General features: G+C 43.2%; 1 protein-coding gene across 1 annotated transcript; it reads left to right on the forward strand.

Annotated features, from left to right (window-relative positions):
* Window positions 1–9,794: 9,794 nt before the first annotated feature.
* Window positions 9,795–23,630, forward strand: REELD1 (reeler domain containing 1). The gene is made up of 6 exons (XM_077814458.1): window positions 9,795–10,038; window positions 11,935–12,157; window positions 14,763–14,935; window positions 16,081–16,420; window positions 17,159–17,222; window positions 22,594–23,630. Exons 1-6 carry the CDS (start codon window positions 9,795–9,797, stop codon window positions 23,227–23,229), a joined length of 1,680 nt encoding a protein of 559 aa, XP_077670584.1. The 3' UTR covers window positions 23,230–23,630.
* Window positions 23,631–25,342: the final 1,712 nt, after the last annotated feature.

Below are 25,342 nucleotides of genomic sequence, written 5' to 3' on the forward strand. Positions count from 1 at the left end.
TGTCCAAAATGAATAAATAGGGACACAGGTTGTCTTGGCCCCTGCAAAGCAAGTCACAGCAGAATCAAAAAGGAAATTATTTCCCTGTTGACAGAAATGTAATGTGGTATTTTGTGTGTCATATTATCAGGGTAATAAGAGCGAGTGCTGTCAAGTGCCTTATCCAGTGTCTGGTTGAGACTGGGGCATTGATGAGGTTTAGCAGTCTGAAGGTGAATCCAGAAAAGGCAATGTTGCTCACTTGGGAGTTGCAACCAGAAGATATGGTGAGGACTGTATCTTCCCTTCACTGAATGTGTATGCCTGCCAGTTGTTGTTCTGTTGTTCAAGCTCACACTTGGAGGTTGCTGTTGAGTGGTCATATAGCAGTACTGATCATGATGGTTTTTTTTCCATTTCTGTTTGATTAGATTGTGAATCTTTCATTTGGATGCAGACCTTGTAGCTTGTAAACCAGGCGTTTGACAACAAAGAGTAGAGTGCTGTGATGTACTTTACAGAGAAATATGCTTGAAATCAGTCCAGAAACTAAGGTAGTTTAAAATGCTGCAGCCTGATTCTTAAACAATTGGTCTTGCTGGTAGCATATGACACCACTGCTTTGTGTTCTGCATGGTCTTCCTACTGGTTTCTTATGTGTGTAAGAACAATGAAAAAAGAGAACAAAAAATATTTGGGTGCAGAAGGAACGGGATAGAAAATATGGAAAATAAATTGCTATGATATGAATCAATGGCATGTGCTCATCTGGAATATTGTATGCAGTTCTGGTCACTTTGACCCAGAGAAGATCTAATGTTAGCCATAAAGATAATCAAAGGCATGAATCTACTTCTATGATAAGAGTAAAAAGACTGGGACAGTTTAGTTTAGAGACAAAAGGGGATATGACAGGAATATACAAAATAATAATGGTACAGAAAAGGTAAATTGGGCTGTCCGATTTATCCTCTCATGTAACAAGAACAAGGGCAATCAGTGAAACAGAAAAGTAAAAAAATTAAAACTGATTACAGGAAATATTGTACAATGAACCTACAGGACTCATTGCCTGTGACATCACTAAAGCCAAGAGATTGGTAAGGTTCAGGAAAGCTTGGTCATATGGACAATGAGAACATCTGTAGTTACTTTAGAAAGGATTTAAAACAAAATTTTTGAATTGATATAAACAGTAATTCTTCAAGGCATGTCTGCTAGTAACTGATGGGAGTTAGGAAGAAATTTCCTCTGTGGGCAGGCTTTTTCCATATATATCCGTTAGGAAGTTTCATAATGCAATCTTCTCTGAAGCAGCTGGTATAAGCCAGATACTGGACTAGTTGACCACTGGTCTGATCCAGTATGGTAATTCCCATGTTCCTGTATTTCATGAAAAATAAGTATTTTGCCGGGAACAGCTGTGAGTATGGGATAAATGCATTAGTAGAAGATTTCTGTAATTCTGAAACATATTGACATTTTAAGTGTTAGCATTAGGCTTCAGAGTTAATCCATCGAGATGACTGGAGTGAGAATTCATGCTTCTAAGAGCTACTGCTTCATCCTCTCTGCAGACTGCATCAGTTTGCACTTGATTTTTTCTTTGCAACCCCAGAGGCTGGAATTTTTTTACTGCAATGAATGCTTAGATTCTGGAGTAGAATTCTATGGCAAGAATTGTGAAGTACCTGGGACCCTGCAAATTAGATACACCAGCCAGCGCTGAATATTATGTGGGAATATATATGTGTATATCATTAATATGGAAAGTCTCAGTACATTCAGGTATGTAAAGCTCCTATACGTTTTATTATGGGAGTAAGCAAAATAGAAACCTGTTATCAAGCGCTGCTGCTTTTCCTCTGGGCAGTGACTTATCTGTGCTCTATCCTACTAACAGATTTTTATGTGATGTAGTATTATTTATACACAATTTTATGCTCATCTTAAAGTGCATTACAATTAAAAACAAGCATGTTTAAAATACCAGTGAGGATTTAACTTTAGAATGGCAACAAAATTATTTCAAACCTCAAATAAAATTTAGTTTGAAGGATTCAAACTAAATTCAGGTTCATATTGGTTCTTATTTATTTGGACTGGTTCACTCATTTCTGAGGTGAACTAGTGTGTAGCTATTCCGCTGAGCCCAGCGGGCTGAAAGTTCACAGGGAAAATAGCACTTTTTCCGATCTGCAAACTGATTTATTTAAAATGAATACATCCTAGCATTAGATACATGTATTCATTTGTGTACAAAATAGAGGCAGTTACAGGTTGGAACAACAGAAGCTGAACAAGCTACTGCTGCCTCCTCTAACCTTTCCTAAGACTCTCCTCTCTTAGCTTACAACATCTACTGACCTCAAGTGGGGCAGCAGGTGCTCTTTATGGTAGTCAGTGTTCAAAGCTTTTAGAGCTTTATTGGTCAAAATCAACACCTGGGAACAGACTAGAAGTCAGTGCTGACTTCTGAGCACTGGGTGCCACTGTTAAGTAAGAGGGGTTCTGTAGTCTGCCTCAGCTGAGAATTCCAAATGATTTTCAGGCTAAGCCTCAAACAGTCCATTATAATAATCTAAGATGGAAGTGACATGAATAACAGTGACTAGATGTATGTGTGAGAGAAAAGGTCACAATCTACTAGCCATAGAAAAATGCACTTTTGGCTACTGGGGCTATCTGGACATCCAGAATCAGCCCAGGAGTCAATAATGCCCCCAATGTATGAACCTGAGTAACAATAGGTTAACACCCTCCTTCAACTGAGGGAGCCAATATGACCTTGCTCATTTCCTCTGGTTAGTCCCCCCAGCCTACCAGCATTACCTCCTTTCAATGCGTGTTTAGTCTCGGCTAACTAGCTTTCATTCAAGCCTCTAAGCGCTGGGAAAAATCAAAAACACGTACTTATCTGGGGCTCGTGAAACTGAGATGTACAACTGAGTGTCATCCACATCGAGAAGACAACTCAGTCTACAGTGCCTCGTTATGTAGCTTAATGACCTTCCATACCCATTGAATAAAGAGATGTGACAGAACAGAACTCTGTGATGAGAGAGCTGTAGGCACTAATGAGAAATCATCCAAAACTATTCTTTTGGGAATCTCACAAACAGACAAAAATGGACCAGCCAAGTCCTGACCGGGAAAACCGAGAAGTCTGCTGCTTGCCAGGGGCTAGGATTCGCGATGTGACGGAGAGACTGCCGAGACTCATCAAGCCCTCGGATCGCTACCCCTTCCTGCTTCTCCACGTGGGCACCAATGATACTGCCAAGAATGACCTTGAGCGGATCACTGCGGACTACGTGGCTCTGGGAAGAAGGATAAAGGAGTTGGAGGCGCAAGTTCTCGTCCATCCTTCCCGTGGAAGGAAAAGGCCTGGGTAGGGACCGTCGAATCGTCGAAGTCAACGAATGGCTATGCAGGTGGTGTCGGAGAGAAGGCTTTGGATTCTTTGACCATGGGATGGTGTTCCATGAAGGAGGAGTGCTGGGCAGAGACGGGCTCCATCTTACGAAGAGAGGGAAGAGCATCTTTGCCAGCAGGCTGGCTAACCTAGTGAGGAGGGCTTTAAACTAGGTTCACCGGGGGAAGGAGACCAAAGCCCTGAGGTAAGTGGGAAAGCGGGATACCGGGAGGAAGCACAGGCAGGAATGTCTGTGAGGGGAGGGCTCCTGCCTCATACTGGGAATGAGGGGCGATCAACAGGTTATCTCAAGTGCTTATATACGAATGCACAAAGCCTTGGAAACAAGCAGGGAGAACTGGAGGTCCTGGTGATGTCAAGGAACTATGACGTGATTGGAATAACAGAGACTTGGTGGGATAACTCACATGACTGGAGTACTGTCATGGATGGTTATAAACTGTTCAGGAAGGACAGGCAGGGCAGAAAAGGTGGGGGAGTAGCACTGTATGTAAGGGAGCAGTATGACTGCTCAGAGCTCCGGTACAAAACTGTAGAAAAACCTGAGTGTCTCTGGATTAAGTTTAGAAGTGTGTGCAACAAGAGTGATGTAGTGGTGGGAGTCTGCTATAGACCACCGGACCAGGGGGATGAGGTAGATGAGGCTTTCTTCCGGCAGCTCACGGAAGCTACTAGATCGCATGCCCTGATTCTCATGGGTGACTTTAATTTTCCTGATATCTGCTGGGAGAGCAATACAGCAGTGCATAGACAATCCAGAAAGTTTTTGAAAAGCGTAGGGGACAATTTCCTGGCGCAAGTGCTAGAGGAGCCAACTAGGGGGGGGCGCTTTTCTTGACCTGCTGCTCACAAACCGAGTAGAATTAGTGGGGGAAGCAAAAGTGGATGGGAATCTGGGAGGCAGTGACCATGAGTTGGTTGAGTTCAGGATCCTGACGCAGGGAAGAAAGGTAAGCAGCAGGATACGGACCCTGGACTTCAGGAAAGCAGACTTCGACTCCCTCAGGGAACGGATGGCCAGGATCCCCTGGGGGACTAACATGAAGGGGAAAGGAGTCCAGGAGAGCTGGCTGTGTTTCAAGGAATCCCTGTTGAGGTTACAGGGACAAACCATCCCGATGAGTCGAAAGAATAGTAAATATGGCAGGCAACCAGCTTGGCTTAATGGTGAAATCCTAGCGGATCTTAAACATAAAAAAGAAGCTTACAAGAAGTGGAAGGTTGGACATATGACCAGGGAAGAGTATAAAAATATTGCTCGGGCATGTAGGAATGATATCAGGAGGGCCAAATCGCACCTGGAGCTGCAGCTAGCAAGAGATGTCAAGAGTAACAAGAAGGGTTTCTTCAGGTATGTTCGCAACAAGAAGAAAGCCAAAGAAAGTGTGGGCCCCTTACTGAATGAGGGAGGCAACCTAGTGACAGAGGATGTGGAAAAAGCTAATGTACTCAATGCTTTTTTTGCCTCTGTCTTCACTAACAAGGTCAGCTCCCAGACTGCTGCTGCGCTGGGCATCACAAAATGGGGAAGAGATGGCCAGCCCTCTGCGGAGATAGAGGTGGTTAGGGACTATTTAGAAAAGCTGGACGTGCACAAGTCCATGGAGCCGGACGAGTTGCATCCGAGAGTGCTGAAGGAATTGGCGGCTGTGATTGCAGAGCCATTGGCCATTATCTTTGAAAACTCGTGGCGAACCGGGGAAGTCCCGGATGACTGGAAAAAGGCTAATGTAGTGCCAATCTTTAAAAAAGGGAAGGAGGAGGATCCTGGGAACTACAGGCCAGTCAGCCTCACCTCAGTCCCTGGAAAAATCATGGAGCAGGTCCTCAAAGAATCAACCCTGAAGCACTTGCATGAGAGGAAAGTGATCAGGAACAGCCAGCATGGATTCACCAAGGGAAGGTCATGCCTGACTAATCTAATCGCCTTTTATGATGAGCTTACTGGTTCTGTGGATGAAGGGAAAGCAGTGGATGTATTGTTTCTTGACTTTAGCAAAGCTTTTGACACGGTCTCCCACAGTATTCTTGTCAGCAAGTTAAGGAAGTATGGGCTGGATGAATGCACTATAAGGTGGGTAGAAAGCTGGCTAGATTGTCGGGCTCAACGGGTAGTGATCAATGGCTCCATGTCTATTTGGCAGCCGGTGTCAAGTGGAGTGCCCCAGGGGTCGGTCCTGGGGCCGGTTTTGTTCAATATCTTCATAAATGATCTGGAGGATGGTGTATATTGCACTCTCAGCAAATTTGCGGATGATACTAAACTGGGAGGAGTGGTAGATACGCTGAAGGGGAGGGATAGGATACAGAAGGACCTAGACAAATTGGAGGATTGGGCCAAAAGAAATCTGATGAGGTTCAATAACGATAAGTGCAGGGTCCTGCCCTTAGGAGGGAAGAATCCAATGCACCGCTACAGACTAGGGGCCGAATGGCTAGGCAGCAGTTCTGCGGAAAAGGACCTAGGGGTGACAGTGGATGAGAAGCTGGATATGAGTCAGCAGTGTGCCCTTGTTGCCAAGAAGGCCAATGGCATTTTGGGATGTATAAGTTGGGGCATAGCGAGCAGATCGAGGGACGTGATCGTCCCCCTCTATTCGACATTGGTGAGGCCTCATCTGGAGTACTGTGTCCAGTTTTGGGCCCCACACTACAAGAAGGATGTGGATAAATTGGAGAGAGTCCAGCGAAGGGCAACAAAAATGATTAGGGGTCTAGAACACATGACTTATGAGGAGAGGCTGAGGGAGCTGGGATTGTTTAGCCTGCGGAAGAGAAGAATGAGGGGGGATTTGATAGCTGCTTTCAACTACCTGAAAGGGGGTTCCAAAGAGGATGGCTCTAGACTGTTCTCAATGGTAGCAGATGACAGAACGAGGAGTAATGGTCTCAAGTTGCAGTGGGGGAGGTTTAGATTGGATATTAGGAAAAACTTTTTCACTATGAGGGTGGTGAAACACTGGAATGCGTTACCTAGGGAGGTGGTAGAATCTCCTTCCTTAGAGGTTTTTAAGGTCAGGCTTGACAAAGCCCTGGCTGGGATGATTTAACTGGGAATTGGTCCTGCTTCGAGCAGGGGGTTGGACTAGATGACCTTCTGGGGTCCCTTCCAACCCTGATATTCTATGATTCTGGCTAACCCTGCCAGGGTCTGCAGCATACAAATGGTATCAAAGTCTCTTCATATATCTGTAAGCTAATGGTACAAAAGTGCTGTATCAAAGTAGACAATTTGCCTGCTAATCTTAATCTATTGCTAGGAAGAAGTCACCGACTGATGAAAACAGTGTAGTCTCTATCCCAAACACAGGCTTAAAGCTGGAGTGACAAATCGAGGAAATCTGAGAACTCCAGGTATTGCCATCACCTTCTGCATAATGTTTCATAAAAGAGGGAGATTAGACTGGGTGATATTCTCAGAATCAAGTGAGTGTTTCTTGAGCAAAGAATTGAAAATCTAATGATCTTAAGGAGGTCTTGATGATCCCCAGACCTAAAATTCATAGTATAGCTGTCTACCTCTAATCTAATACCTCCATTTTACTGAGTGGAAAGGGGTAAAAACCCATTTCCTGAAATCTTAGCCTTAAAAATATATTTTATTAACGTTGTTTTAAAGGACAATATAGCGTCACCATTAACTCTAATGAAGTTAGTTTTGGTGGTGGGTTTGTGGGGTGTGTGGGGGGGAGGGGTGTCTAAGATTATGGAACAAATTTTACACAGCACCCAGCTGCAGCATACATACTACTTAGTCTGCTTTCATGCTGCGAATTGGGTGTGACCTATGTTATTTACTAATACCCAGGAACTAAAGACAATGAAGTGAGACTTACAGATGGAGCGGGAGACTTAACTTTCAATGTTTTGGCTCTGGTACATTTAAGTCAGCTGCTTGTGGTTACTCTAATATGTATGAGAATTGTTCTGCTTATTTCTAGCAAGGTATTGCTTTTGCTTCCATGTAAACACGCAAGAGAAAAAAAAATCCAGCTCCCAGGGCCTTAAGGACTAAAGGAAGCTGATGTCTTTGTTTTACAAATCTTTACCATGCTAATTAAAAAGAACAAGGGCCCCATCCGGCTAAGCATCAGTAACGGAGTTCTAGGGTGATCCTGTACAGAACATACTACTTTGTCCCTCTTGCTTTGTTTTTATTTTCATGCCAGAGACTTGATGATAAAATGAATTAATAAATAAAATGAGTGAGTGGGAGAGGAGGAGGAAAACTAATACGATTAAAGCTGATTTGGGCACTGGCAGAGAGCTCCTGTCGGCATTAGAGTAACAGCTGGTGCACTTCCCATTAGAGGAGAAAGTGAAGAACTTGCCTTAAAGGATGCGTCTCTGGCAGGCTGAGGGGGAACAGTTACAGTGAGCCTGAAGGAATGTATCCCAAGGTAAGTGAATGTCAATGGCAGGGAACAGAGCTGAAATGGTACTGGGGACTAAGGCCTCCCTGGCTGATAGTGACAGACGCTTGTAAAGGGGCGAGATACATGGGGAACAAACACCCCAGGGTTAAAAAGCAGAGAGTAGAATCTGGTGAATTCCAAAGGCAAAAAGTTGCAGTTCAGCAGTATTTTTTGAGGCCCAGGGAGAAACCATCTCTTGTAAAGATGATTTAAGCCAGGGGGTTCTCAAACTTCATTGCACCGCGATTCCCTTCTGACAACAAAAATTACTACAGGACCCTGGGTGGGAGGCAAAAGGGTGGAGCCTGAGCCCTGCCACCCCAGGCTGAAGCTCCTTGGCTTCAGCTTCAGGCCCGGGCCCCAGCAAATTTAACGCTGGCCCTGGCGACCCCATTAAAATGGGGTCACAACCCACTTTGAGGTTCCGACCCACAGTTTGAGAACGGCTGATTGAAGCGTACTCAGGGAGTGGGAGAGTGGCATCCCAGCCAGGGGTATCACACCAGCTTTCTCTTCAGTTTGGGGGTTGGAATTTTAAGAGGGGCTCCTACTCGCTGCCACAAGCTCCTTATGGCACTTAAGTGATTGGAGTGATGGAGCTCTAGAGAAGGCTAAACTGCCGAGCTGCTTTCTGCTTGAGGCTGGGAACAAACTGTTCCACGTTCAGTGGCAATTTTTCAGAATCTGTGGCAACTTCCGAGGTGATGTAACAGAGATTTCTTTAGTCTCAGACTCCCTCTGTCTTTTATACATCCACTTACTGATTCATGAGCCAAAGAAAGCGAAGCCAATATAATTTACATGTTGAAAAGGAGGTATTTGAAGATATACATTAAAATAGGGCTAGCCTGCTTTCATGTACACATTCATTCACATGTGCGATAAATATTTGTGTACACATTCTCTGTTATTACTTTTCAAACCTGCACACTGCTACATGGAGACAGCACCGATGATAAGAAACAGGAATAAGTATATTCTGTCTGTCTTAGGCATTTATTTAATGCCCGTTACTGTAGACTCTGGGCAAAGAGAGCTATATGTTCCTGGATAGATAGCAGGCGTTAACTTTGTGAATAGTGCTTCCTCATATTTATATTAGGGTTTAAAGATGAAATCTTGATCTTTAACCAAAAATAAATAGGGATTTATCTTGGGCTTCAAATGTTGATTTCAGATTTTGCATATTGTATGTTTCACTATCACCAAACAATGTCAACAGAAGAGGAAAATTTAGAAAAATAGTTAAATATTAAACGTTGATGGACATAGTTAGCATAGACATTCTGGGGTCAATACAACCCATACTTCCAGTGCCTTGAAGGGTTTGCTCTCAGCAAAATTGTTGTGGTTCTGTTGTGCACAGTGGAGTCAGGGTATGTATGTGCTCTTCCCACACCCACTGCCACTGATTCAGAGTCCAGCTTGGTGTGGGCTCCAGGTATCAGAGTGCAGGTGGAGCAGGGACAGAAGATCTGCTGCTACATGGAATCTTTCACTGGGATGGACCTGAAGTAGTTTCCATGGAGCAGCTCTACAGACTTGCGAGATAGATGTTTCCATCTTGTGTACTGCACTGTTACTTGAGGATTTTATACTCTGTGTAGATGAATGAGAACTTGCAGAATCCTTTCTGCTGACACTAATGGTAACAAGACTCGGTACAGCGATGGTTTTCCAGCTTTTTTGCTCTGTGGACAACTTCACAAGAAAAAGAATCCTCTTATGGATCATACCCCACCTCCCAAACCACTTCTTAAAATGTTCCTTTTTTGTGGGTTACTAGGAAGGGCTCCATGAGTCATGGATAACTTTTTTTTTTTAATTAATTGAAAGGGAATTAATTAATTAATTGAAAGGGAAGTATTATTGCGTGTCTCAGTGAATTCAAAGATGACACATGTGCCGTGCTTACTGATTGTATCTTCCTAGAGATTATTACTTTGAACTTAACCTGGAGTGTAATGCCTGTTATTTTGAATAACAAGGTGGAGGATGGAATGAAAGTCCAAGTAGTTATCATTGGATGGGCATGCACAATCTTGTGCTCGCTTTCGTACACTGCTGCCTTCTCCCATGGTGCGAGTCTTTCTGCCTGTGGTGACATGACACCCAAACATATAAGAGCTCAGCTTCAGAACCCCCGGAATAACTATATCACTATCCACACCAATATGTCCTTCTACTTTCCAGGTGATAAGGTACCAGGTAAGGAGTATTCATTAACTTTACAACATAGAACAGAGGTGGGCAAATTACGGCCCATGGGATTGTCCTGCCCAGCCCTTGAGCTCCTGGCTTCTCCCAGCTCCTGCCATGCTGTCCCCCCTCCCCTGCAGCCTCAGCTCGCTGTGCCGCCAGTGCCCTGGGCAGCGGGGCTGTGAGCTCCTGCTGGGCAGCGCGGCTGCCAGTCCTGCTGGTCTGAGTGGCATGGTAAGGGGGTGGGGAGCGGGGGGTTGTAAGGGGCAGGGAGTCCTGGGGGCAGTCAGGGGACGAGGAACGGGTGGTTGGATAGGCATGGGAGTCCCGGGGGGCCTGTCAGGGGGCAAAGGTGTGGATAGGCGTGAGGGCAGTCAGGGGATAGGGAGCTGGGGCGGGGGGAGGGTTGGATAGGTGCAGGGGGTCCTAGGATGGGGCACTCAGGGGAAGTGAGAAGGAGCGGGGGGGTTGGATGGCTGGAGGTTCTGAGGGGGGCAGTCGGGGGCGGGAAGTGGGATGGGGCGGATGGGGGGCGGGGGCTAGGTTGTTTGGGGAGGCACAGCCTTCCCTACCCGGCCCTCCATACAGTTTCTAAACCTCGATGTGCCCCTCAGGCAAAAAAGTTTGCCCACACCTGACATAGAACATTCATGAAAAAGTCACAGTGCTGCTAGTTGTTCTCTCCTGTTGTGGGTCAAGCAGAAAAATACAAAGCACAGCAGCACGGATTGTGATTACTGTGTACCTAGCAGGGAAGTTTTCTAGACTGCACTTTTGACTCATAAGGAGTAATTATTTAAGAGGAAACTTTCATATCTATAAAAAATTCATGATAGCTAATCTCAGTTAAGACATTCATCTGTGAGTTAAGGAGAAGAGGGATAATCTACATATGGAAATGCCATGAATGAGTTATAGCAGCTCTCCTCACAAGGAATAAATGTAATTACAGATACATACCATAAATGGAGGTTGCTATGTAAAATATGCATTCTTTTTTCCTCATTGTTCATCAAGACTGAAAGGATTATATTCTGCAATCAGTTACACTTCGGTAAATTCAGAGAATGAAATTGTACATTTCAATGGGGTCTTCTTCAGATTGTCCCCATATTACAGATGCTGGGCCTGAGATAATCCCCACTGAAGTCAATCAGACCCATAGATATAATGGGAAATTCTCACACAGAGAACTTTGTAGGACCGGGCCCTACGTATTTTAAATGGCAATGAAGAGGAACCTGGCCTGTAAACATATCATCCATCCTACCTACTCATTCCTATTCAAAAGACTAGGTCTTAAACAGAAATGGAGCACGCACTCTTTTGTTCAACAGGACAGTTTAGTTCTTATACAAGAGTTCTTTTCAAAATCAATCAATATGATGTATATATTACTAGTGTATAGATAGCTGTATTTTTCCAAGTATCAACTGATGATTAGTTCATAATTAAAAAAATGACTCAGCCAAAATTTCCATGTAACTTTCATGGGAAAAAAAAAAAAAGTCAACATTAAAAAATGTTCTGATATTTTCAGAATGCTTTTAGCCAGGATGGGTAAGGAATGGTGTCCTTAGCCTCTGTTTGTCAGAGGGTGGAGATGGATGGCAGGAGAGAGATCACTTGATCATTACCTGTTAGGTTCACTCCCTCTGGGGCACCTGGCATTGGCCACCGTCGGCAGACAGGATACTGAGCTGGATGGACCTTTGGTCTGACCCAGTAGGGCCATTCTTATGTTCTTAAGAGAGAAATGTAGAGGCAAAATGGCAAGCTTGGTTCCATACGGATTCCTCCTAAATTAATCAATTCCAATGAAAATTCCATTGAAAATGATTCATGTCAGAAATGCAAGTGGATGCCGTGGACAAATTTCTTTCTGTACCATGGTTTGTTTTGCAGTGACAGTGAGGAGCACTCGTGATTTCATGGGCTTTTTACTTCAAGCTCGCAGGGTATCTAATGATCAAGTTGCTGGCACTTTTGTTTTCATTCCTCCGGGTTCCAAACTGCTGACTTGTTTTGAAGATGGTGATTCTGTAACCCATTCCGACAAATCACTGAAAAGAAATCTGTCATTTGTGTGGAAGGCACCTGCCCAGCCCATTGGAGACATCAAGTTCTTGTAAGAATATATGGTTCCTAACCTTAGTTCATATCTATGGAAAGGAGTCCCAATGCCCTTACAGTTTGTTTGCCATGTTCAGTCGGGGAGGGGCAGGGAAGAGGGGTTAGATATTGCTTGAAATTCACCAAATATTGGAGTAATTTCTCAGCTGCTGTAAATTGTCATAGATTTATTGTCTTCACTGGCAATTTACTGCTCCTTTGTATTTACATAGCTTTCTCCTACTGTTAAACAATTCTGCAGATGAAAAAATGACAGCCTAAATACTTTGGAAATCAGTAGCGTTGTATATGATTTCACTGATTTTTATTTACCTCCTTTAAAAAGTTAAATATAGATAGAATTGTTCACAGAACAAGTTATTGTCTTGCATCAGATAGTAACAGAGAGGACACTAGATAGCCAAGATAAGATAATATAGCTCAGTTTAGGCAGTATAAGTTATGAGTTACACTAATACATATTGCATCCAAAAATACAGTCATTAAAAGAACGCTAAAGTTGCAAAGTGAAATACTCCAGAATTAGGAAATGGCAGCTGATCTGTTGCTGCCACAGGTGTTTAATTGCTGTGTAGCCACACCCCAAGAGACTGAGGACTCCTAGGTTCAATTTCAGGGTCTGTAGGAGAGCGTTTTTAGTAGTTTTAGACCTTTCTTGTCCATCCCCAAGCTTGTCTGTCCTCCTCTGGCAGAAAAGCAGCATGGAAAATATGAGCTTGAATGATTAAAGCGTGGCAAAGTTATAAACAACTGAATAGAGGGACTTACAATAGAAAATGTCTAACAGTCTCAGTTGTAGGTGGTGCTGCCAGCCCTGCTAGAATACTACTATAAAAGTAAAACTGATTCATAGATATTTAAGTCAGAAGGGACTATTATGATCATCTAGTCTGACCTCCTGCACAAAGCAGGCCACAGAATTTCACCCACCACTCCTGCAAAAAACCTCACACCTATATCTGTGCTATTGGAGTCCTCAAATCGTAGTCTAAAGACTTCAAGGAGCAGAGAATCCTCCAGCAAGTGACCCGTGCCCCATGCTACAGAGGAAGGCGAAAAACCTCCACGGCCTCTTCCAATCTGCCCTGGAGGAAAATTCCTTCCCGACCCCAAATATGGCGATCAGCTAAACCCTGAGCATATGGGCAAGATTCATCAGCCAGATACTACAGAAAATTCTTTCCTGGGTAACTCAGATCCCACCCCATCTAATATCCCATCACAGGCCATTGGGCCTATTTACCATGAATATTTAATTACCAAAACCATGTTATTTCATCATACCATCTCCTCCATAAACTTATCGAGTTTAATCTTAAAGCCAGATAGATCTTTTGCCCCCACTGCTTCTCTTGGAAGGCTATTCCAGAACTTCACTCCTCTGATGGTTAGAAACCTTTGTCTAATTTCTAGTCTAAATTTCCTGGTGGCCAGTTTATATCCATTTGTTCTTGTGTCCACATTGGTACTGACCTTAAATAATTCCTCTCCCTCTCCGGTATTTATCCCTCTGATATATTTATAGAGAGCAATCATATCTCCCCTCAACCTTCTTTTGGTTAGACTAAACAAGCCAAGCTCCTTGAGTCTCCTTTCATAAGACAAATTTTCGATTCCTCGGATCATCCTAGTAGTCCTTCTCTGTACCTGTTCCAGTTTGAATTCATCCTTCTTAAACATGGGAGACCAGAACTGCACACAGTATTCCAGGTGAGGTCTCACCAGTGCCTTGTATAACGGCACTAAAACCTCCTTATGCCTACTGGAAATATCTCTCCTTATGCATCCCAAGACCGCATTAGCTTTTTTCACGGCCATATCACATTGGCGGCTCATAGTCATCCTGTGATCAACCAATACTCCAAGGTCCTTTTCCTCCTCCGTTACTTCTAATTGATGCGTCCCTAGTTTATAACTAAAATTCCTGTTATTAATCCCTAAATGCATGACCTTACACTTCTCACTATTAAATTTCATCCTATTACTATTAGTCCAGTTTACAAGGTCATCCAGATCCTCCCGTAGGATATCTCTGTCCTTCTCTAAATTGGCAATACCTCCCAGCTTTGTATCATCCGCAAACTTTATTAGCACACTCCCACTTTTTGTGCTGAGGTCAGTAATAAAAAGATTAAATAAGATTGGTCCCAAAACCAATCCTTGAGGAACTCCACTGGTAACCTCCCTCCAGCCTGACAGTTCACCTTTCAGTAGGACCCATTGTAGTCTCCCCTTTAACCAATTCCTTATCCACCTTTCAATTTTCCTATTGATCCCCATCATATCCAATTTAACTAATGAGACTTTTTAATCAGTAACTCCCACTTGCCTCCTTGCCCATGGAAGCAGAGTTAGTAAAAGTTTTCTCTTTCAGTTTTTCACCAGCCCTAATTATAATTACACTACATTTTCCCTATGGTTTTTAGTGTGTTTTGTTTTTAATATAAAAAGTGTGACGGGCTAATAATCTATTAATATTTTTTGCATTGTTTGTTTTTAGGGTTTTTTTTTAAAGGCCTTCTGATTAGCAGAATATTATGATATTCTATTAATGGTACAGGGTGACTAAATTCTTGACTAACATATGTTATTTTTGACAGTTTATCGGTAGTCCAGTCATATTTTGTTTACTGGGTAAGGATTGAGTCTGCTATTGTATCCCACCAAATACAGAACAGAACACCTGCTGATAGTAGCAAGAAATCCAGCATTATAATGCCAACACCACTGCAAAAACCTACTGATCTAAAAGTAACTGTTACAGCAAGCAAAGGTATGTGTTATTTTACTGACAACTTAGTTCCAGTAGAATATTTTTATGGTATATTCCTTCATCCACCTAACACAAGTGACATAAATTAACCTCAGGGGTTCACTTACATAGTTACTGGGGGCTGATTGAAGTGACAGCACTCATCACCATTCAGGGTCCGGGCTTTCGTCTGAATGATGGTGGCTATATACAGTTTAAAGAGTGGTTTCAGAGTAGGAGCTGTGTTAGTCCGTATCTGCAAAAAGAAAAGGAGGACTTGTGGCATCTTAGAGACTAAAATTTATTTGAGCATAAGCTTTCGTGAGCTACGGCTCACTTCATCGGTTGCAAAGCGTGTTGCCAACTTCCATGATTTTATCTTGAGTCTTGCTACAGTTGATGTTTTACTTAAAGCCCCAGCTCCTGGAGACATGAGTTCATGCGAATTTCAGCTTTCATTTAAAACAAAAGAGTTTCTAGCCTTCACAGTTGCAAAGAACAGCATGAAAACATGACCTGAGTGCACTCTGTAGATTCAAATGAAAAGAAAAAGAACCCAAAATGTACTTTTTTTTTAAATCTCAAAACTTCAAGCCAGTCTCATGATTTTGGAGGCCTGACTCATGGTTTTTGGATGCTTGGGTGTGGTGTTATTGTCTAAATAAGAGAAAGTTCTATATTTATCGTCAGTGTGACTGTTTGCATGACCTCAACTATGTGTATTGGACAAAAGGCAGGTCAGATGTCGTTTCTCTCAGTTTGGACTGAGCAGGGCTTTTTCAAAGTGAATGAACATCTAGGAAGAGCAGATAACAATTTTATCATTGCTTCAGCTGTCTCAGGTGAGTGAAAATACCTTCCTTCCAAGATGGAGTAAACCATGGATCTAGACTTTAAAAATGAGCCTTGTTTCTGAAAGTATTCAGCATGGCACCTTGACTTTAATTATTTTATCTGAACTTAATTTGGGGAGGGCTTTATTGATTTACTCTCCAGTTTCCATGAGATGCCTAGATTTCTATTTTAGCTTTGTGCTGTAGAAATCAAAGTTATTATTTTTTAGTATATGAATGCAGATAATATATTAATCAATGTCATTACAAATCAAAGTTTGAAACAAACAATACAAAGAAAATATACTTGTTCACTTTTCTGTGTTTCTTAAGGTTCTACTACACCCAACAGTATTACTGTCTTTACTCAGTCTGCAAAATTTATGCCTGCCAGACTGACTAGAATTGCAGTGACAAAAGTACTGGAGCCTGCTTTTGGAAGCGGACAAGACACAGAGCAACTTGATAAGGGAAAGCAACACTCTGAGACCTCTGTGGATTCAGTAGCCTTGAGGGTCAGCAGCAGACATGGAGGAGGGCAAGCCAACAGAAGCAGCATCTACAGTGATCAAAGCCTGGAGCCATCACTTGAATTTCAAGGGCTGGACATGGCGAACATCTTGCGAAGTTTCATTTTACAAGATTATACCTCCAGCCCCAGCACACCTGATGGGTAATGTACTGAATCTGAATACAACTACTTCTCCAAAAGTTATGGAAGGAGTAAATTAGCACCTGTTTCTCCATGGGGCAAGTGGTGTCCATGTGGCAAGCTGTGCATTCCTATTAGGAATTTGCATATTGAGATTTTGAAAATTACTCAGCCCCTTTTGGGGCTGGGTGTGATGTAAACTGAAGCTAATACAGCAATCAGACTCTCTTTAAATAGAACTGTGGAGAAGTTATTCAGACACCACAGTGATAAGCACAGTACAAATGCCTACATGGATAGACTAGACTGAAGAGTGTTTAGACTTACAAGGCTCAAGATGTAATAAAAAATCAACTTATATTTAGATTTTTCTAAAAATAATCAAAGAAATTACAAATCTAGCAGGGCTATCCTTCCATCACTGTGGAGAAGGAAAAGGAGAACTGAACTAGTGGATTGCAAAAGTTTGGATTCAATGGGACTTGGGCAGGATTGGGTCCAATAGGCGTCTATATAATTGGGGTGGGGACGAAGATAAATTTGGTACTGAACATTCTGCATTATCTTATCTGTACAGTACTTGGGTCGGATTGCATGACTGCTGTCTCTATGGGCCCCTCTCATCACAATAAATGTGTATCTCATGAGGCTTTTCTAGCGGGCAACATTTTTAATGAAGTACAGACTCTGTTTTTTCTTTGCAATTTGTACAGCTAGACCAAATATATTAAACTTATCCTTCCTTTTCCAATATTTTAGACCACCAAGCATCTCAGGTGCTTCCACATCACAGTTGTGTTTGACATGTAAGGAAGATATACAGGTAAGAACTGAGTGGGGTGTTTTCTATTGTTCGGGTTCCCCTAAGACCTCTTCAGTTCCCTAAAAACTAAGTTTGGCTCTAGTCTCATCACTCAGCTTCCTTTATCAGCATAGAATCAAATTACATTTGAGTTGACCAGGCTTAAGCGTAGGGGTTGGGTACAGGGTATGCCACACATCCAACCCTATTCCTTTATATACACTTACAGTGCATCACATGATTTGGGATTGGCGTTGTCTTTTTGTAGGAACCAATCCCTGTACAGCATGCTCTACCTACACGCTGTCCATGGACAACTTACTCTTAACCTCATTTTACATTCTAGGCTTATCTGATCCATTTTTATCTTGGCCATTTAAGTGATTCCCTGGATGTTTCCCCTTATTTTAGCTTAGTACAGACGTTCTGTTTCCAGCCTGCTGATCCATTTACCTCCCTAATCCCATCTCCCAAGAAATGAGGCCTCACCCATGTCCAATTACTCACATCAAACCAGGCCTGCATCTGCTGAAATGGAAAATTATTGGAAGCAGGTGGAAGTTTTTGCAGCAGATGACAATAAAACCTTTTGCATCTTAACAGCAACATGTGTTCTGAATATGCCACATGTTACTAAAGCTATTTTAACACTGTTAGAGTTTTGAATGTTTTCACTACCAGTAGAGCCATGTGCCTTGATTACTAGGAGTTCAACTGTAAAATGATCTAAAAAACCTTTTCACTGCATAGCAATGACATGATTTTAAAGTGCAACAATTTGAGATGTTTTTGGTTTAGAACCCTGCATTGGTTGCCATGGGGAAGCTGGAAAGCTCCTTTTTCCAGTGATCCTGTTTCTAGCCCTGAAAGGCTGACATATTAAAGCTGTCAGTGTCTAAGACTTAATATGGTCTGTTCTGAGTCTTAGGCAGTTGTGGCACCTTAGAGACTAACCAATTTATTTGAGCATAAGCTTTTGTGAGCTACAGCTCACTTCATCGGATACATTAATGTATCTCACAAAAGCTTATGCTCAAATAAATTGGTTAGTCTCTAAGGTGCCACAAGTACTCCTTTTCTTTTTGCGGATACAGACTAACACAGCTGCTACTCTGAAATCAGGCAGTTGTATTCTTTTGGGGGAGATGCCACTATCTCTCTATATCTATTGTGACAAAACGGCTGATGTTGGTATGGTGGGCCCCGTGCTTTTCTTGGCAGGGGGCTAAGACATCACCCCTTGCCGCAGCTCTTGGGGTGGTGAGGACCCTGCTAGTGGCCCGGGAAAGTAGTAAAGGAGGGAAGCGGGGGAGGGGTCTGGGTTTACTCTACATTCTGAGCCTGAGCCCCAGCCCCTCTCAACCCCTGCGGGTTTCTTACCCTCTTCCCCCTTGGGTAGGGTTACCCTCAGTCCTTAGATGCTGGGGGAGGGAGTCTCCCTTACTTCAGTTCTCTGGTCTTTCAGGTCTCAGCAACACACCTCCAAGCTCCAGTCCTCTCTCCTTCCTCACACAACCTGACTGCCTGAAGCAGGGGGTTTTATTAGGTTCCTGACAGGGCCTTAATTGACTACAGGTGCTCCGATTAACCTGCAACAACCCTTCCTAGTCTACAGGGAACCACGCCTTAATTAGCCTAGGGCTTATATATTTCCCCTCTCCCACTGCTCCCTGGCCCTCCTGTATCACACTATCTATCTCTCTATATATGAATGAATTAATGAAACAAGCCTGACCCAAAGCCCCATATCCAAGCATGGCCAAGAGATGGAGCTATGTTAATCTGTATTGCCGCTGAGCACTACCTGTGTTTTCATTGCACACCACTTCTCTCAGTGATCTTTTCTTGCAGAAATGGATGAGTTTACTGCTTTGTTTTCCTGCTGAGCTTTAAACAATTTGCAAAACCCTAAAACTCTTTAAAAGACTTCTAGTTCCCCCCGCTGTAAACATTGACTTCAGAACATATCCCACGGTCTGGCTCATTGACCCACATAACATATAGCACCTGTACAGCAATTTACTATTCCTTTGAACTCTGAAACAACAAAAATAAATCGTAATACATAAAGTGCTCACATAAATTTATCAGGAAGTACAGTAAGCTTAAACAGGCACTCTGGCATGGGCATGTAGCGCTTCTGAATGTACAAGGACAACTTGGCTTTGTTTAGGCAGCTAAATGCCCTACATCTTGTTTTAAAGCAAAGTACACCAGCTAGAAACATTTCAGGTCATTTCCGCTCTCTCCTTTCAGTATATGTTCAGACATAGTGATGAGATTGTATGAGCTGTTATTCTGAGCTGTGCCTCTTCGAGGGCAGTCAACATCCTGAAATCCTCTTTAGCCTGAATGAGGTGTACAGACCCAGGCAGTGGGGCTGATTCTCTTATCGCTTACTTTGATGTAAAACAGGATCGACTCCATTGAAGTCAAAGCATTTACACTAATGTAAAAGCATTGTGGGCGAGACTGGATTCAAACCCATTGTGTTTATGGGTATCTGGCCTGTTCCTGCTTTGACCAGACAGCTGGGGTCACCCTAGCCAATTTGTGAAATGCACTGCTGCAGGAGGCCTCCAACTGCAGCTTGTTACTTCAGGTGCAGCATCCTCCTTCGGCAGCCAGGGTTTGCAGTGGTGCCGCCGGACGCAGCTTTTGCTTTGTTTTGTGCCTGCTGCTTCCTGCTGTCTCCCTGGTGTCTCTGTGCTTTAGGGGAGGCAGAAAGCAAGCAGCAGGGAGAAGAGCTGATTCGAGGTACAGCGCTTGTCCCATCCCATACAAGTAGCAGCATGTTTCCTCCTCTCCCGTGTTTCAGAGATGGTAGGATTTAGGGACGATACACTGAGAACGTGTGTGTGTGTGTGTGTGTAATTGGAGACAGCGTCTGAATTGGGGGTTTGGATAAACTAGGAAAGTTATGGGTGGTGGATGAACTGAGGGGTCCTGCATGAATGGGGGGTGAGGTGAGGGCAGGGCCTGAACTGAGGTGGTGGCAGTGAGGGCTGAAGGGATGAACTGACAGAGACTTGGAGAGGTATGAACTGGGAAAAGGAAGGCCTGGAGAGATCAACTGGGGCTGGGTGGCTGGAGCAATGACTTGGAAGGGGACAAACTGGAGATTAACTAGGAAGGAAAGAGGCTGTTGGGAGATGCTGGGAAAAGAAGAACTGTCGGGAGATAAACAGGTGGAGCCTGAGGTTGAGGAGGAGAGATGAACTGGGGACCTGGATGGGAACTAGGGCAGGAGATGGAGAGGGAGAGTGGATTCGAGTGGGGGACAAAGGGAATAGAGAGGTTATGTGGTAAGAGGGAGAACACTACGCAGAATACAGAGAAGGGGAGCAACAAGGGACAATAAAGTCCCGGGTCTGGGAGGTAAGAGGATGCCATAAGGAGAGCGAAACATGGGAACCCAGAGAATCAAGGGAGAGAACAAATGAGAAGTATTTAGGAGAATCCAGAAGAGAAAAAGGAGAAGAGAGGGAAATAGAGGAGAGAGCAGTGAGAAATTGGACAAGAGAACAGGTGCAGTGGAGTCAAAGGTGAGATAATGTGGATCATTTGGGCAAAGGGGATGGGCAAGAAAAAATGAAAGAAGGGAAAGGAGAGAGAAAGAAAGAAAAGACACACCGAGAACAAAGGAGAAGAGAATTTTACAAATCAGGAAAAAAAGGACAGAATGAATCCAAAATGGAAGGAGAGAAACAAAGGGTGAAATAATTGAGGTAGGAATCTGCAGGAAAAGACATGTTTTCAGGTTAGTTAATTGTAGTGAAGAAGTGGCAAAGAGACCTGTGGCACCTTATGGACTAACAGACGTATTGGAGCATACGCTTACATGGGTGAATACCCACTTCGTTGGATGTGGGTATTCACCCAAGAAAGCTTATGCTCCAATACGTCTGTTAGTCTATAAGGTGCCACAGGACTCTTTGCCGCTTTTACAGATCCAGGCTAACACGGCTACTCCTCTGTAGTAAAGAAGTCTCTGCATCCCATAGTATTTTCCAGGTAGATAGCCCTTTTTCCATTTGGGGGAAAGGACTGGGCTAGCTGTTCCAAGTATCTGTGCTGTATTGAAACTGCTAGTTAGCGACTCTCGATTCTGCAGTTTAATCACTGAAATTCTCGTTTGCTGTCTACATTTTACTGTCATATTTACCTTCTTCAGTGGTAACCTCTCCCACAAACTGAGCTATTGCTGTCTATCCCCTACTTTGCCTCACAGCTCACCAGGACTCCTGCCAGACTGGCTACCCAGCAAGCTTTTTAAACACCCACTAATGACATCAGAGGCCAAGAGCTTTTCTGGTGTAATTGATGGATGTGCTAAAGAGCCTGCTGGACTGCTCAAGTTCCATAGAAACCAGCTACTAAGGGCCTGATCCAAACTCAAACTGGTCACCCATAGACACCACTGGTTCTGGATCAGGCAGCAACTGTGCAATGTGAAGGTAAGAGTTCAGTGTAGGTCTCAGATTCATTTCTTTCAGGGGCATCTCTAAAATCCTCAGATTGCCTCTGCAGTCAGTCTTGATTAAGATCTATAATGAAGTCTAGGCTAAAGTCTAGCCTGGGGTCTCATTTTGTGACTGCTAAAACAAGGTGCTTTGAAACAAGAAGAAACTGAGAAACAAGAGTGTTAACAAAATACTAATTCACATTGTTTGGGATGGTTCAGCATTATTTACAGGTGGTAGTTTTCCAACTGACAGTGCAGCAGGGGAAAGCAGGCAATTTTAGGCCAGGGCTGGGTTATTGAACTTTAAAATCCTATGGGGCCTTTTCCTTTTATTTAAACAGTAGCAAAGGGGGAGGTAAACTAAATTCTTCTGTGACTCCCCTGCCCCAAAGGCCTGATCCAAAGCCCAGGAAAGTTAATAGGCATCTTTCTGTTGATGTGGCAGCATGATCCTGGCATTAGCGAAGTGTAATCATTCGGTGCGCTCAGGTGCCTATTTTACATTTTTGAGCAAGATAAGTTAAGTGACTGTAGGCCTGGTGAAAGGTGCCAGGTACCAGCCCTAGAAATTGGAGTCCTTTATACAGAGACTGGCACCTTGATGGGGTAAGTTTCCTACTCTGCCCTACCAACTTGCTTCCTCTCTGAGCAATGGGACCAGCTGAGAGTGTCTATTCCATCCATGGCATTCTCTGATGAGATATCAAGCAAGGGTGTCAGTTGTGTCCATTAGGAACTCTGCTGAATGCACCAACTCGTTTCACAAAGACCAATAAACAACCATTGGCTATTGTCCTTGGTTATTCCCAAACTAGGTGGCAAGGAGTCCTTGTCCTTGAACTAGTGGCAAGGAGCTGAAAGAGCCAGTTAAATCCCACAAGCTATTTAGACTCTCATCAGATGTTTTGTCACATTTTTGCTTTTAAGGAGATTGCTGTGAACTCCAACCAGGAGATGACAAAACCTGTGTTGCATGCTACAGCTTCACTTTCCACCCAGCTTTGGTACACTTACCTGCTTGCAGTTCCAGGGACAGTGTCACAGCATAGAGACAGGGAGGCTGACTTGGATGTCTCCAGCAGTTTATCATCAGCTTCGAGGCAGATGACAGAGAGGCGGTCAGTGACAGAGAAGGCTTCAGCAAACTTCTTGCTGCAGTCAGAACAAGCAGTTTCCAGAGGGGAGGAGGAGAACCAAGAGGAGGTTGCTGGGAATACACTTCCATGGGTGACCAGACCCATACCTGACGCTGCTGTTCCTGGGAAAGGAGCAGAACACCCCAGAAGAGGGACACAATTCATAGCAGCCCAACTTGGCATTCTCCTTGGCTGTACGGCTGCCCTCGGCATGGCCCTGGCTGCTGGGCTGCGCTGCATCCATGCCCAGTATTGTCACAAGCGAACAGAAGTGTCCTTTAGTGAACCAGACAATGATGTCATCACAATGAGAGAAGGTGGGGAGATGATGCAATTCAGGAAGATACGGGAAAACAGTTTTGTCCTGGTGCAGGCCGAGTACAACTGGATCAGCCCATCAGGCAGTGGAAAAAAGACAGTCATCTAAAAATACCTGAAAATCCCACATAGTGCTTTATAGATTAGGTAGCGTCATATGTAGGGCAAATGGTAAAAATTAATCAGAATGTCTAATGTGAATACAGGAAGCTGTTGTAGTGTAGCTCCTATATATAAAACCATCTCAGTAAATATACTCGAACTGAAAAATGATGGAAGTAGATGCATGTTCTGATCACAGTACAAATGCATGCAACTCAGTTACAGATGTTATGAAAATCAGATGTTCTAAATTACAGATGCTATGAAAATATAAGTAGACGTATTGTTTAAAGTGTTACACTTAACACAATAAATATTGTATAGCTACTCATTAACTGTGCTATTGTAGCCATTACATTTCCTTTGTTGCCTTAAGGTATAATCAAAAATAGAAATTATTCCACTGCACTTTGGTGTCGTCTCTTATTTATTCTCGGCAAAAGTTTCTGGTGTCTTATTTTCTTCTTCTAGAAAACAGACAAAGGTGATCTTAACCTCAGTTCTCACTTAAAACTTCATATATTTTGACTGTGTGAGAGAGACTTCTCAAATCAGTAAAATATTTGACACTTGAATTCAAGTTCCTATTCAAAAATACAAAGAGATGACATGTCAGTTGAGAAAATTGATCTGAAGAAGGCAGCAGCTGGCTGGCATTATTGAAGAGATCTAAAGGAATGAAACACACAGAAGTAAACACTAGCTTTTGGGGAGAAACATGTCTCCTTGCAGGTGTAAATGGAAAGAAAACCTTTCCTGTCCATTTACACCTGATGAGGAGACATGTTTAAGGCTAACAGCCAGCATTTCCCTTTCCCCCCCCCACCTCAATTCAGTTCAGTGCTGCTATTGAGTATCCTCCTCAGGTCTTTCCAGGGAACCCCATCTTTGTACTCTGAACTTTAGCAAAACTTTTCTCTGATTCAGATTGTGCAGGCAGTTAGGTGCAGTTAGGTGCAGGCAGCTAACAGAATGGGCACTTGGACAGCATTATGCTCTTAACATTTTCAGAATAAGATGTAGGTAGAACAGCTACATGAGCAACAGCAAATTATTTGTATAATGAAGCTTTGAATAAGCAAGCAGTAACAATACCCTGGAAGAATGCAAATTTTAGAGCATGCTTACGTAATTTTGCCAGTAAGAGTCCCCTCCTGCCTATGCTTCTAATGTAGAGGTGCCCAACCGTTCCCTTAGTTAGGGCCATGTTGGGAGCTTATCAGAGACATGTTTAATTTGCATTAAATGAAGCCCATTTACATGAAGGAACAGCCCGTGAAGAGGCCATGTCACAGCATGCAATGCTCCATCTTAACCTAAGCAGACTCTGCCAGGACCTGTATGGGCCACACCTCTTTATTGAAAGATGAGGACGCAGGCAGGGTGTCACCTAGAACTCAATGGATCAGCCCAAGACTAACTGTACCATCTTATCTTTGATAGTGACCATGAGACTGATTATACTCTGACTTACACTTTGTACAGTTTCATTTCGCTTTGCACACTGTCTTCAACATTGATGCCTGGGGGGGTAAGTCAGCCCAGAAATTGGTCCAGCATGTGGTTTCCCAACTATCCCTATTCTTGAAATGCGATGAGCATAATGGATTTAGTTTGTTTGCCTATACATTCGTATCCTGCTTCTCTATGCAGAAGGAGTTTGATTTTTGCAATACTATGATCAGTGGTGTTAAACGTTGCAGTCCATATGTGGCCAAATTCTTCTGAAACCAACTTCACACGCACAGTGAACTAGAGACACAGTGGGTGGAGAAAGGTCTAGCTCTGTGGAACTATCCAAATACACAAAAACTTATAAAGGTAAACTTGATAGGCTGATTTCAGAGTAGCAGCAGTGTTAGTCTGTATTCGCAAAAAGAGAAGATGCATCCGATGAAGTGAGCTGTAGCTCACGAAAGCTTATGCTCAAATAAATTTGTTAGTCTCTAAGGTGCCACAAGTACTCCTTTTCTTGATAGGCTGAATCGTTCTTTATTATTACAAGGAAATTATTCTAATGACAATGCCTGCATCCTTTCGCTGCAGAATAAGCAAATCTTGGGTGTAAAACACTTATTGTGAAATATTTTTGTTGCAAAACTCAGTAAAAGCTGTTATTA

The sequence above is a fragment of the Eretmochelys imbricata genome, chromosome 4, assembly GCF_965152235.1.
Source record: "Eretmochelys imbricata isolate rEreImb1 chromosome 4, rEreImb1.hap1, whole genome shotgun sequence".
In the NCBI taxonomy this organism is placed as follows: domain Eukaryota; kingdom Metazoa; phylum Chordata; order Testudines; family Cheloniidae; genus Eretmochelys; species Eretmochelys imbricata.